At 36.7% G+C, this 15,833-nt stretch overlaps 1 protein-coding gene across 1 annotated transcript in view; it reads right to left on the reverse strand.

Annotated features, from left to right (window-relative positions):
* GPC6 (glypican 6) overlaps positions 1-15,833 on the reverse strand; it is a 772,169-nt gene that overhangs the window by 527,097 nt on the left and 229,239 nt on the right. The window contains exon 2 of the mRNA XM_032679241.1: positions 13,908-14,066. Within this exon, the coding sequence (XP_032535132.1) occupies positions 13,908-14,066 (159 nt within the window). The remainder of the gene's footprint in view (positions 1-13,907; positions 14,067-15,833) is intronic.

A 15,833-nucleotide genomic window follows, 5' to 3' on the forward strand; every position in this document is an offset into this window, starting at 1 on the left:
TGAAGACACTCCAGGTCAGTGCCCCAGCACTATGTAAATGTGATACCCCATTAACTCACACATGTTTTGCAAACAGAAGCTGAGAAGAAACCTTTTAGCTGTTGCAGAACTTGCTGCACTTGTTCGTAGATGGTCTATTAGTGAATTTGATAGTGTGCTGTTTCACTGGGTAGTCTAATAAAGTCTTTTAAACAGACTAAGTGGTAAGGCATTGGTGGGAGCAGTCTGGCCCTTTCCTAGGATCTTGAAAACTGCATTAGTACTTTGAGGTTTTTATGTCACAGCTGAACATAAGTAGGTAGCCAAGTACCTACTTATTGACTTCCTCCTTCTCAAAATTTCCACCTCCTAATTTTATTACTCCCTTGACAGTATTTTGTTCTTATCTCCAAGAGTTACTTGCCATACTACATGGACAGACCACTAAACTTTCACCTCTCTCTTTTTATCCTTTCCTCCCTTTCTTTTAGCTGAAGAAATCACAGCACATTTTTTCTGATTTAACAAGGTAAACCAGTTTACTTGGTTTAAAGTTGACTGATGGTTTGCATGACCATCACAGTAAGGTGGCCTCGTGGTTGACCCCACAATCCTTGAACAATAGGAGTTTAACTATAATCAGTCTAAATATGTTTGTCATAGTAATGAAGGAAATTTCGAGTGAGAAGGATATGCCAGTCTGAGTAGCAAAAGGAGATTTTAAAAAAGAAGGAAAGAACCCATACCTAGGAATATTGAGATCCTGTACACAAGTTTTAGGCAAGGAACACTAGGGTAATTCATTCAAATAAGAGTAACATCAGGCAGTATCTTAAGAAATTTTGCAGGCAGAAATAGTTTTAATTTTTTCCTTTTTCATTGGCAAATGAAATTTTAATATTTTGATCTTAAAATGTACTTGTTACAAAGATGTCTTTTTTTGCCCTTTTATCTGTGCAGCCTTCATCCATCAGAGTGTATGCCTAATAACGATACACTTAAAATGACAGATAGGTATCTATCTCCTTATGTAAAATGAACAGCACTGCACAAACTCACAAGTGATATTATCATGAGTCTTAGTTTGAGACCTGCCAATAGAATATCCAGGTATAGTTTGTTTTGCACAACTACAGCAGTGCATTAGGGATGCAGAAATCATTCCTGTAAATGATCACTGGGTCTGTACTTTTTGCCCCTAATACTGTATTTGTTTTTATTCCAGAGATTATATAAAAAGCTTTTCACATCATTGCTATTCCAAAGTTAAATATGGATTATATCTTTCCTGCGTATGCTTAAAGTAGTAAAAATAAATAAATACAATACAGATTATCAATAAGGGCATTGCCAGTCTGCATAGTAACACATTTTCTATTTAGGGAATTTGTAAAAATCAGCAATAGAGATGTAAATTAAGGTGATTAAGGTATTTAGACATTTTAGTCAAACCAGGAAACTGCTATTGTCTTTATGCTGTGCTAAGATTGTTACCTTTCAAGCTGTGGGTTTGAAGGCCTAATTACAGATACTCCATGCATTCTGAAGTCTCTTCTGAGTTGAAGAAGAAAAGTAGGTGCCAAGAGGAGGGCAGATTTATGTCTTAGATAATATTCCATAAGAACAAAACCTTCCTGCTGGTAAACAATCCTTGGGTAGCCACCTTCTCCTGCTCATACCTTTAGATGATTTACCAGATCCTGTAACTTTTGACAAATAAGTCCATAGGCTGCAATGGCAAAAAAGCCCTGTGGATTGCCCAATGAGAGACCTTTGCTGATGTGGCCTTCCTCGGGCCATCACATTTTAATGTTTATCCATTCTTTCATGGGACTAAGACAACCATAAAAGTATAGTCAGTTCTCATCTGTCCTTTTCTCACCTCTAAGCTTCCTTTCCTCTCCTGCATTCCCCTTCTTCCATGCACTTCTTTAGTAATAGATGAACAAAATAATTTCCTCCTAGACACATCACTAAAACAGTGATAAAGTTTTAGCAAGCAACTTACTGATGCTTCAGTAGAAAAACAGATCACGCTAGAGAAACACATCTCTCAGCAACGTAGCAACATAAATCACGAGCATAGGTGAAGGTGATGGAAAGGAGCTTTATTTGAAAAGGATTTTTTTTATAAATGGTGGGTACATCATTACTTTGGCATGCTGCTTTTTATTTTAGGCATTAGCTGAAAATGCAATTGATCCCCATGCAAAGTCCTGGCATTAAGCCTGCACATATTTAGATCCGGCACAGACTTATCCTTGGGCTAAGAATGGAATAAGGATTTTTTTAGTTTTATGTAGTCATGGATTGCCATGCATATGAAAGAAAGCAGTTCAAAAAGCCAGTCATGTAAAGGAAGAGAATGTAAGAATGTAAGATGCCAAATAAATCCAAATAAATTGCTATGCTTTTAGGGTTTGCTGTGAACAGTTAAGCAAGATATTATCCTGGAAAGTATAGTATTGTCTCTCTGGCTCTGTTGTTATAACTGGTCAATTATTACTTTGAACAAACACTAATAACTTTTTCCTTTTCAAGAACTATGTAAAATTTGAAAAAAATGGAATTCAGGTATACTCAGATTGCTGAGACCAGCAATACCTTCCTTCCATAAGGAGCATTGTTGAAGGGCCATTTGGAAATATCTTCCTATTTCTCCTTCACTTTCCAGAACCTCTCTTATTTTTATCATATTTTGTTTTAACATAAAAAGAAGTTCTTGTACAAGGTCATGTGGACCTAATAAGGCAGGGACTGATCCAATTATCCCATCTATATGGAGATTGCATGACACTAAAACTGCAAAAAATATTAAAGATGTGCTCATATTTATACAAGGAGTGAAATGCTATAAAATTTTGTGGGTAGAAAAGTCTGTTGTAGGGTAATTTCCAGTCTAAGCTGTATAAATTCTTAATTTAAATTTCCTTAATGATCACTGGATATTTAACTTCTAATTTTTATTTAACAGACAACCTGTCATGTAGGAATCCCTATGCTGCAAGACATTTTATTTTATCCCTATCTTTAATTATGCCACCATAAAACTTGCTTGACAAGCTAGTCTCTGACAGTGGACTGCTAAGTCCTTTGTCTAAAATGCTGCTGTTCCCATCTATCACACTAGTAGAAGAAGAATCTAAAGAAAACTCCAAGAATGATTGGATTCTGGGTTAATGTGGCAAAACTGGACCAAGGAGGATGTGGTAATGTAGTAAACCTCACTGAAAATGAAAGTTTCACTGGTTCAAGTTTCCGGCTAATACAAACAAACAAATAAACAAACAAATCTCCTTCCTTATTGATATACAATTAGATGAGAATGGCTGAGCCTCTATACCTTTACTTAGACTTAAATTCAATGCGTGAATAAACAAATCATAACTTTTAGAAGCTGAATATCGATATGCTTACAAGTTCACAGTGGTCTTTTAAAATATCTTATCATGTATGTTTTGGTATGAACACAGGACGCCGAATCTTAAATGAAGGCTACATGTAGGAAAAGGATGGCTCTGGGCACTGAACTAAAAAGAAGAATAATATCACAGCTGTAGCTCTTCACTAGTTGTAGCTCACTAGGCAGCAGATCCCAGCTAGCTGGGTTTAGGTAGAGTCAAAAAATGATCCTGAGATATCTGAGACTCTAGGATCCATTCCTCATAACCTAGAAGCATCTTCATGGCCAGTACTGGAACTTCATTAGGCACTTGAGAAGGTTCTCCCTGCAAGTTATTTAATGAGAGATTAAATTATGTTATTTACTTGTAGGAGTGCCAGGAAAGTTATGGAGATATATACAACAGTAGATACTGAAAAAACCCACTACTTTCCTGGGAGTGTTTCAGATTTGCTTGTAAAGCTGATCAAGTGTTAACAGCAGTAACTTGTAAAAAAAATGCTGTGCTGATGTTTTTCACAAATTCATAGAACTTCACTGTGCCATAAAATACACTATTGGAAAAGATTTTATAATTTTTTCTCCTCATTTTTAAAAGCAACATGTTGGGGTTTTCAGCTGAAAATAACCTTTACATTCATTTGAAATCTTCAAAAATACTTGAATTTACCGAAATTCAAAACTAAATCTGTGTGGTATTTTGCTGACATGAAATACATATTTCAAATTCAAATCTTACTTCTTGCTTTGTGTGATGATTGAAACAAGGTGTTTTCTTCAAAAAATTGTTTCCAGTTTTTGAAAATTAAACAATCCAAATGTATATATTTGCTTAGTTTTAAGAGTTAATTGCTTTAAGTAAACAGTAATTTTCCCAGTTGGTATTCCTTCACATGTATTCATTTCTTATTATTTTTAAAAAGCTTGTTGTATTTTTCCCCTCTAGAGATTTTACATGCTCCAAAAACTAGCTCACATCAAGAAGAAATCACCTCATCTTCTACCTACCAAACTTTGATTCAACTTTTATACAGCAAGCTTGTATAAACTGATGCCTTCCTTAAGCTGCACACCCCTGTGAAAATGCTTCAATGTCAAAAGAAGGGAAAAGGAGATAACAACAGAATTGATTTCCTCAGCACAGTTTTAGCACCTGTGTAGACCAGTTGCTCTTGTCAGAGTAAAAATTGCTTCTCATATATTGTACCCACTCACTGATGTTAGTATTCAACAACTACCTGCTGTTGCCTTTTCCCAGTCATGATCTTGCTGAGACATCATTGACTGAAAATGTCCTACATTTCTGAAATGAGCTGTTTTCACCTCCTTCCTGCTTTACATATGTCTAATGTTTTCACTAGAAGTGTAGCTCTTCAAGAGCAAGAACAGCCTTTTAGCTGTGAGTTGATGAATTTCCTAACCGGGAAATAGTGAATGGCTTCTAGATGCTCCCATGATAACGCAAAAAAGTATCAATTCACAGTAAATAATTTCACTTAAGAATGTCAAATTAAGAACTTGCCATATATTAAAAAGATATATTTCAGGCCTTAAGCTTTAGTTTTCTTTTTATTAAAATTTAGTTTACAGATAGCTCATGACAGTTATTTTTGGTCCTCTCTTTCCCTCTCCTGGTCCCCACTCCCCCTTTTCCATCTCATCTCCTGCTCTACACATTGCCCTTGGGATATCACTGCTTTTAATGATAGGCAACTGACCTGAGCATTGCTGAAACACTCAGTGGACATTTTAATCCTATATCATTCTGAAAGCATAAAGCATTCAAAGCATAAAGGTTACAACTAGAAGAAAATAAAAGACTTTATTTCTTATAAAGCTTGTGAACTAATATATACACATATATTCATGGCTAGGCTTCGCGAATGAAGATTTAGGAAGGCTCTATCCACATTTGTTACAAGCACGCTGGTGGCTTATGAGGCCAATACGAGATAGACATATCTGATTGCAGAAGGCACAGCAGAAAGACTCCTTATAAACAACACTTAAATGTCCAAGAACAAGAAATACTGTAGTATGAGGAATCTGGTGGTTTATGTCTTGGTTACCTGTATTTATTTTGCTTGTAGCAGTCCGACCAGTAGCAACTGCGCTCTTCACAGTGGTGTCACATCTAACATCAGCTTGGTGGTGATTATGGTGTTACACTAACCAGCCTGTCTGCACAGCATTTGCCGGCCCTCACCAGCACTGAGTTGGGCTGCCCACACGGAGACTGACTGCTCCGGCTTTCTCCCAGCACCACACAGACAACTAGATAAACTGTACTCTGGTACTCTAGGCAGCATATGTTTATTTTTACCTCCCAGCTGTTGGTGTAGAATGAGAGATAATGTAAAGCAAGTGAGGAAGACTTGAGGAATAATATGTCTGTGAGACATCTTTTATATCTTCTTCCTGAATATCTGGTAGCTCTGATCTATTTACATAATTTTCACAATTGCCACTGAGCATAGCAAAAGTGGCAATTCATATGCCTGTTTTCAAGCTATCTCTAAAAGTATTCTTACGGCACACAGGTATATAGGCATATAGTTCCCTTCTGTCCCTAAAGGATCTATCCTACTACTGAAAGTGACAGTCGACATTTCTCCCAGAAAAAGAGCCATTTCCATCTTTTTCTGGTAAACTACATAGCAGAAGTAAAAGGAAAAAAAAGGAAACTTTAAACTCTAAAAAGTCATTTAGATTAGCAGAGGAAGAGGGACAGAGAGTCATTAAATCATTTTTCAGTATTACAGGAACCTTTTCATGAAATACTAAGTTTCCTTTTAATTTCCCAGTTGCTTGGACACACAGGCAAAAGAATTAGGGAAAGAAGGTCAGCAAAAAGATAACAATGCCTGTGTATTACAGTCAAGAGATTAATCTAAAGAACAGTATTTCTGCATTTAATGAGGGTTGAGGACAACAAATGAGAAATTATAAGGGTACAGTTCCTATTATCCAAGTACTGACAATATGTATGAATACCCTTGTTTCAAAGCTTGGGTTTTATAAACAGTCCCTATTTTTGATTCTCACGCATAGTTTTGTCCTTGCTGTGTGATGGGTAAGCACCTACTATCAGAGTAAGAATCATTTGTGGACAAGAGAGCCTCTGACAAATGATTGCAAGAAGACAACAGTATTATCGACTTAAGGCTGAGACCATTGTTAATTCTATACTTGCCCATATGCATACGAAGCATCTTTAATCGCAGGGGTTTTAGTACTTGTAAATCAGTAATTTTACTTATGGGTTGATATTTTTAAGGCTTAGACATTAATTTCAGAAAACTATTTCCATCATAAAATATTAAAAACATACACTGTTCAGAGCTTCACCGAAGATTAAACGCCATTTGAATTCAACAGAATAGCATTTTTTTCAACCAGCATAAGATAATGACTGACCTCTACAGTGCTTACCTGCCTCAATATTTCAAATGTCTTTTCCCCCACAAAACACTACAGAAAGGAAAAAGAGAGGATGACATCTGCAAAAGAGCCAAAGCAAGCACAAAGGAGAGTCTCAAAAGTGTTTTAGATGTCTCACACCTTATTCTTATTCTGTTCCTTGGAGTGGAATTTATCTGAATAAATGTATATATAAGTCCAAAGTATAGGCATCTGTGTCTGAACTAAATATCCCCTCTAATCAATAGAGAGAAATAAATACTCCAAGGAAAGATTTTTCCTGACCTATATGAGGTGTAAACTTTACTAGCATGACTTGCACCTTTCATTCCCTGTTGACTACTGAGGGAACGTACAGGAATAGTTCGTCTAGTGGACGTCTTGTCTTCAGCAAGGCACATTTTCTGCTGAACAGAAAAACATTGGATCCCTGCCTTCTCAAAGCCTGTTTGGATTTGGCTATATTATTTGGACAACATGCTTTCTAACAAGATCCATTTGAGAGTGGGTGATGTCTGCCTGTTCCAGCACAGGGTAGCAGCTTGTTCTTTGTTTTGCAGCTTCATAAACTTGATGCAGCAGGTTAGAAAATTACATGCTCTGCCGACCAGCTGCACTTAGCAAATGAAACTGAGGAAGTGCAGAGAGCACAACCCATCCAAACACACAAAGCACATTTCTAACTGCAGGGAGTGTGCAGAAGACACTGGTTCCCAGAGCACTGCATTTCAGTACTGGACCTGACCAGGTTAGAGGAAATTGCACCTGTGGCTGGAAACTTCTTATTACTAGGCAAATCCTTCCTTTCGCAAGTTTTGTAGGCTTGACACGTCTCCTCTTTTGTTTAATTAAAAGAAACATTGCTCTACTGTAGTTAACAAATTTTGACATACTATGTGAAACTGATAAACAGTAATCGCAGGGTAAATCTTAAAGAATTAGACCCTAAAATTGTTTGCAGGCAATAAAGGTTTCTCTTAGGCTATTATCAGTTCTGATAGGATTTTAATGAGGTGTAGAATAATTTATTTTCAAATTAGTGTTTCCTGTCAAATATAAGGTATGGCATCTCTTACCAAGAATTTCTAATGCTTAGAAATTTGTGCCAGATGTCCAATGAAGGCTTGTAAGTGGTTACATGCTACAAGTCAGCAGATGTTGGATTTTTTTAAGGCAAGTTATGTAGTATGTTAAAGCAGTAGATGAATTATATGGAAACTGTTGGCCTGTAGCACTGTGACAGCCCAGAAGTTGTGGAGTTTTAAAAATCCACCTGTCCTGCAATGAATTTTGCATTTCATGTAAAACACGTTACAAAGCAACACTGAACTCTTGTAAAAAAAAAAAAAAAAGAAAAAAAAGAAAGAAAAAAAGAAAAAAATCAAAACCAAGCAAAAAACCCCAAGCCACCACTATCTTATCCAGAACTAAACTACAAAATATCTGCTATCCCAGCTTTGGCATGGTGTAGCCCATGCACCATCTCAGGCATGGCAGCACTAGAACAATATGAGTATATAACTATTTGACTTTCCCACCCTCCAAAGAACCTTCCTATCTCCCAAACTGTTTTGTGGCAGACTTTTCTGACTTTCTCCTTCCAAAAACCAAACAAACAAGCCAAAACTCTTCATGTGGAAACCATCCCTTTCACATTCAATGCATGAAAAGCAAAGCATGAAAAAAAATACACTGCTGGAAGTCCATCCTTCACCTGCTGAAGTGACCTTCTGTGCTGCTGTATTTCCCCTCTTCTGCAGAAATCCATGGAGGTCATTGTGACTCTGGGCATGAGCTGGGACGCAACGTAGGCTGGCAGGATGGGCAGCAAGAGTGGGAGGAAGATGGAACAGAGGGCAGGAGACTTGTATTGGCCATGCAACTGAACCTCAGTGTATTCCAATTTCCAGCATTTCCCTTATTTCACTTTCCACACATAATAGTTCATCTCCTTGAAGAGTTGTTACTTTGTTGGAAAGCAACTTCACAAAACATATTTTTGTCAGCTCCGGTATGAAGGAAAGATTCAAATCCACTATTTTTCTCCAAATTCTCTCATAAATTGTTCAAGAAAAGGGAATATGGGGTGTCTGGGATGATAGCTATTCTTGCAGGTATGGTTTTGGGGGATTATCTTTGAAAACTTCTTTGCTGCTGTGTAATTTACACTGCTACTGCTGGTAATGACTGTAAGAAATATGAGCAGCACTAATGAGTATGGATCACTGTTCTCCTAGAATGCAAAAAAAAAGGAGCATGGGGAGTGATGACCCTGTATGACAGATCAATCAGGCTGCAGATTGGTTCTTAGGCTATCCAGGTTATTTTCCTTAGAAGGTGTCATGTCTCACACATTCTGCTGAAGGCTATCCTTATCCATTCAAGTTTATGACAGCTATTCTTAGACATTAGTTCATTTCTAACACCATTGCCAAGACTGGAACTGTAATTTTTAATGACAATGAAGACACAATGTCTCTTTTATCAGGTTCAGATCTATTTACCTTAAATTAAAATTCTTTGCTATATTTTTCCTATAGTTATTCAAAGGATTAGTGAGAAAATGTCATTGAACAGCTACTTGTCTCCTCATTAACATTCATGACAAAACCTTCCGGCCGGAGCTGGTTTCTGCTGCTGATGGAGCAATACCTAAAAGAAATTGGCTTGTATGTGAAACAGCTGCTCAGCAATGTCAGTATGCAGGGGGATTGGTTATAATAAGATGATACTATTACAGTTGCACTGGGAGCATAGTATATTTTAAGCTGCTTTGAGGTATACAGTTGAGGTCCAAGAATTGGAGCATGATTATTTGTCTAGTGCTAGGAACAGGAAACAGCTGATTGTTACATGTCTGCTTATACAGGTTAGTCCTACACGAAGCCTTGAGGTTAAAGAAAAATCTGTATCTGCTGGAATTCTTAATTTCCTGTGTGTTTTCTGTCTGCTGGAAAAGTTTTTTGTTTCTTTTCCTAGTGTTTGGAAAGGCTTGTGTGTCCTTTTGCTGAAACAGGTGTTGTCTTCTTTGCTAGGAACATTGAGCACCTGCTATTTCAAAGGAACTTTTCTCAGTTCAGCAATTTATTTATTTGGCAAGATTCTTAAGAGAAGATTCTCTGGATCCTCATGCACCCATTAGTGAAATTCCAGATTCCATTACACTGATTTTGTTTGAAAAGACCATCCAGTATGTCAGTGCAATGACAAATATGTAGATGTGGGCAATACAGTTGTAAACATCTGCACATAAGGCTGAGCCAAGAAACAACTGGTAGCTAGCATTACTTTGTATGCTAATGCACGCCTCTTGTCTATAACATGGAAACCAAATGAAAAATAACATTGTCAGACCTTTGGCTCTGAGAAATCTTTGAACCTCACATACTATGAGGAATAAAACAGGAAAAAATGAATGTAGAAGAATGGAGTAGTTAAAAGTCCCAACATACTGACCACCCCTTAGAAATGTGGAGGACAAATTAATAAGAAATGAAAGCTTATAAAGGGCTTTAAACTGTAAGAATTGATTGCCAGTTAAAAGAAAGATTTAACAAGTTCTGATCATAGTTAGTTCCAAAAAGTCTAGTAATTTTTAAAGTTCTCTGTTACAAATTTCATATTTAGCTTCTATTGCTTTTAGTGATTACAGAAATTTAGTTCTTGTAAAGACTTGGAAGTCTTTACAAGAAGTAAAGAGTACTTGAGGTAAGTACTTGAGGTAAAATGAAATATGAAACCGACACAGAAATTATATAAGAGCATTGACAGCAGACTGAGGGAGGTGAATCTTTCTCCCAGCTCAGTATGATAAGGCTACATATGGAGAGATGGGTCCAGGTCTGCACTCCCCAGTACAAGAGAGATATGGGCACACTGGCTACAAGCTCAGCAAAGGGCAATAAGGTGATGAGAGGACTGGATCACCTCTCACAGGAGCAGAGAGAGCTGGGACTGTTGACTAGAATACCTCCATCACATCTCAGTCATGCTCTATGATTCTGTATAATGATGTTTGTCTTACCAGAGGGCTAAAGAGACAATGTTCAAGTTAAAGCAGATTGAATTTCCTTTAAGATTAGATCACAAATCTGGGACAAAATTCTGAAAAGGAAAACAGATCTCAAATTGTCTCTCAAAATGAAAATCATAACATCATTCCATCTATACCTAAGTGTATGGTTGTGGGGAAGAAAGTAAATAAAATTGTCGGCAGAGGGGCTCAAGACAAACTGCGATGACCAATGTGATCAGCAAAATGTCTGTCTTTATTTACAAAGATGCCCCTTAAATACCGTTACTACACCCCAGCGCGTGATTTCTTCTTCTACAGTATTGGTTACATGAAAGTATTCACAATGTAAACATGCCCTGTTGACCACTTCTAATTGGATTATAGCAGGTGTCCATACGAAATGAGGACACATGTTTACCTCTTGGGACTCCACCTTAATCTTGGCATAGATCCTTCTTTGTCTCAGCTTTAGAACCTGAAGCCATGTTAACTATGCAGCATTTTTTACTGTTTGTACCCAGCTATGCCAAGGCAAGGCTCTCAAAAATGCAGGAGAAATTGCTCACTCAATCTTTGCTCTCCCAACATAAAGTAAGAAAGGCAAGGCTTATGAAGGTCAGATCAAAATTCAACGAAGAATTGAATTCACATACTCCTAAGAATACTTATGTTCCAAAACTTAACATTACCCTAAGACATGCCCAGTACAGCAAAAAAAAAAAAAAAAAGTGAAGGTCTACAAGATATCCCTTTGATGTCCCTTTCAAGAGTTTTCAAAATTATACAAATGTCTGAATGAACAAAGAGCTTGGTAGCAACTCTAGTTTAAATTAACTCCTTACAGGAGCAAAGCTAATATCTATCGCAACATTCCTTAGATGTTCATATATTCATTTATTGCTTACATGTGCTGTTCTTGATAAACACCGGTACTTTACAAAACTTCCATAAAATCATCTGTATCTGTTTTGTTATTTGTGGTATACTAGCATTAAATGGAAGAATCATGTATCAGAATTCCCTTGTGCAATCAAAGTACCAAATTAAAAAGCAACAACAAAAAAGGATGATTCCTGAACAGTTGAAACACTGACCTTATCTAACAATCTTAATATTACTTCATGCTGAAAAGCAGCATCCTAGTTTAAACTGCAACAAATTTAGCTGGTTTTACACTGAAAGACAGCCTATTAGGTGAATACATTTTTACACTAATGTATTTGCCTCTCTAGAAAGACTAAGCAATTTTTCATAAAAGTGATCAAATTTTGAATAGCTTTAGAATAGCATTAAAATACTGAAAGCATACACTAAGTTCAAATGCTCTCTGTTAAGATGTCACATTCCAAATTCCCTTTAAAACATCAGCCATTATACAGAAGAAAACACTCAGTCTTTTATTCCATTTATTTATCTGTGGAACAGATCCATAAGAATCCCAGAGCGGAGTACTTAAAAGCTATCAGTAAGTTTTAGCTATACCTTACCATCAGTATTAAGATACAGAATTTCAGTTATTGAAAATGCCATAATGCCCTTAAGATCATTGCAACATAAAAAGGCCTGAAGTTGCCAAAGAATTAGTAAGGTGACATCTGAGCTCTGTGGTCAATGAGCCCAAAATTTTGAGTATACTGCATGGCTCACTGAACACCAGCAATCATCCTGGTTTCCTTCTATTAAAAAAAAAGAGCCTTGTACATGCCCTAGATGGTTTGAGATATCTGTTCTGCTTGCACACTCATCTTGTAAGACCACACATGACTTCTGGATTTATTTTGTTTATAGATCCTTTGAAGATAAGTAAAATTTTGAAAATCCACTGCACAAAAAGTTCCAAATTCACATTTAAAAGGAAAGTCATCATAATGCAGAACAGTGCACAGTCATTCATACCTTCCAAGGACACTCACTAAATTATATTAGCATCTGATCTGCTGCTGTGGATTTTTCTCCAACTCATCCCCATATTATACATTTTCCATTCCCTTCTTTTTTAATTCGTTTTCCCTTCTGTGTCATATTGAGAGAATCAATATTAGAAAAAAAATCTTTAATTGGATATGATACAGAATTACCCCAAGGAGTTAGAGACATCACTTTTTTCTGAATGCAACCTTAGAGTTCCGAAGTAAGTTTACATTTTCAGAGATAACCTTTCCACCATTCTCCTACATGTGTGTATATGACCCATTACCTGGGGTTAGCCAGCTTTACTCCACCTATTTTCAGGTTTTCCACCTACACAAAGCTCTGCAATCCTCTTTGCAATGCTGATTTACCCCTCATAATGCCAGACTCTTTTCAACTTACACATATGCAGAAGTGCTTAGGGTGACACTTTTAACACAAATGCAGATTTCATATTTAGATAAAACCATGACTTAAAAATATGGACACAACCACAAAAACTGATTAATCTTCATTATTAAAGACAAGCACTTAGAAAATTGTGACCCCATAACCTTGGTCTTACAAAGCTCTTATAAAGGCTGATTGCAAGCAAATAAAAATCCCAAACTGTTCTTTTCCGTTCTTTCTAGGTAGAAAAGATGTGTTTGATACTGCTTAAGTACTTCGTATGATAATCCCTCTCAAACGCAACTGAGGCCTTTGTGTTTGGAAGCCAGAAGCCCTTTTAGAGACTGTACTTCACAAGAAAATCATGCAGGAAAAAAACACAGCCTTAAGGCTATAAAAAGGCAAACTACACAAATAGTTCTCTGCAATAACAAAAATCATGGGAGATCCACAGTTCATCTTGCAACAGCGAACATGATTACAAACCTAAATTTTGCATTTGAAACTAGGAGACAAAAATTATAAACATCTCTATGCATATCTAATCTCTTTTTTCAACATTAGCCAAGCCTGCAGGCGCTTAATAGTCTGATTCTTGATGTCATTGTAATTAAAGGCAATACTCACAAGGCTGATAAGCATACCAGCTGTACGTTAACCCTTATCTTAGCCAAACTGACAACTGCAAGTGTGATATCTAATGGTAAAGAAAAGAACACTGGAATTTATTATGGATACCTGACTCTTAAATCCCATAAGCATGAGATAAGTAAATTATATCCAGCCTACCGTCAAACTTCTTGTGCCGGGATACAAAAGTGGTGCGTACGAAGTGACTTGTCTCCTCCACTAAGTTTTCAAACTCCAGTTTGCTCTGTTGGCTTAACTTGTCCTCCATTTCTGAGGTGCAGCATGTATATTCCTGAGGACAGATTCTCAAATGCTCCCCTGGAATCACAAGAAAAAAGGAATTGGAAATATTTGAATACAGACAGAAATGTGCCAGAACCAAATACAAATGATGGCTCTCCAGTTTGGGTGGATTATCCAAAGAGCTCTTTAAGGCTTGACTTCTTGACAGAGAATACTTTGAATCTGTATCAACAACTTTTCTATAGTTGGGTATTCCTCACATGGGAGGGGAGACACACTTTGCAGAGTTGTTTTGATACTTCAAGAGGTAGAACTATCTCACATCAAAGTGTTTTCTCACTCTGAAGAAGCCTTCCTTATTTACAGAAATACACTTAAGATTTGAAAAACAGTTGCTTGCTGTCTGTCTGTATTCAAAATGCCTGGAGAAATATCTAGTGAGATGACCTGTTACAAGTCATTGGAACTGTCAAAACTTGAAAAACAGAAATCATGCATTTGCTGTCAAAACCTGAAAAACAGAAATTATGCATTTCTGTAGACAGGTCCCACTTGCCCTAGTGCACCAAAACATTTTCCCCTTCTCACCTTCCTTCCCTCCCTTCTGCTTAAGTGTATTTTAAAGACTGGTTTTGGATGCCACATGTTTTCTTGGGCAGTATTTCTTGTCAGACTGAGCAAATGCTCTGCTGAATAAGAGAAAGCAATGAAGAGTTTAATTAATGCTTATGTTATACAGAAATGTAATGTAAAAGGTAATGAAAACCTCTTATTTAATTCAATAGATTTATCTCTTGAAGCACTGCGCCAGTTCTTCTGACAATATTGCTTTCTTCAGTACAATTTGCAAGTGGAAACCAATTCTTCAGCTCATGAAATTAAAATGGTCTGTTATTACATGAAATGTGAATTTCCAATTGACACTGTACTAAGGGTGTCAGAAACATTTAGTTCAGTTTGTACAAAGGCAGGAATTTCTACCATTCCCTCTTGAGAAATAAAAAGAATGATATGCCTCTATGATTAAAGTAACTTGTAAGGCAATGAAAACATTTAGCTTTCTGTACACTGAATCCTGATTAAAAATCCCTCTGCAAATCTCTTAAAGGTGCAAATAAAATGATATACAAAGCCCGAGGGTTAAATAAATACTGGGGACCTGATTCTCATTTATATGGAGACTCCTTTCTACCACTGTTGAGCCATAAAGAAGACTTAAATGCAATTTATACCTACTTTAAGGCTGCTTTTCACCATTCTTATTATGTAGTGAGGAGAATCAGGCTCTAAGTTTAATGCTTCCCAGGGGTATAATACATTTAGCTGCCGCATCATTTTGAAGGCAGCATCACAAAGAGGTTTGCACATGCTTAGAATAAACATTGTCCTGAGTTTGCCCTCACCTTATTCCAATTTATGTTTCAGTTCTTGAATGAAGACTTTTAATTTGAAATTCAGTCATTCCTCAACCCTGATGCATTCCCATTTTGGTTTTTTTTTTTCCAAGAGTTCATCATAATATATGAACTATAATGCCACGAGATTTCTTTTAGCAATCTCAAGATTTTTTAAAAGCTCAGTTACACATCTTCAGGAAGGATCATTAATTATTATCAGTTACTGTTCAGCAGTACTAGCTACAAGTCTCAGTTATGTCCAAAAGCATAATGATAAAAATCACTGCATAAACCTGGAAAAAAAAGATACCCCATGACCATCAAAATATTGTAAGGATTGTTTCCCATGTCTACTACACCTTCCCAACACAATCAAATAATTCTTTTCCATCCTCAAAATCACACATCTAAGCAAAAAACAAGACGCACAGGGCCTGGTGAGCTA

Source organism: Chiroxiphia lanceolata, chromosome 2 (assembly GCF_009829145.1).
Source record: "Chiroxiphia lanceolata isolate bChiLan1 chromosome 2, bChiLan1.pri, whole genome shotgun sequence".
NCBI lineage: Eukaryota > Metazoa > Chordata > Aves > Passeriformes > Pipridae > Chiroxiphia > Chiroxiphia lanceolata.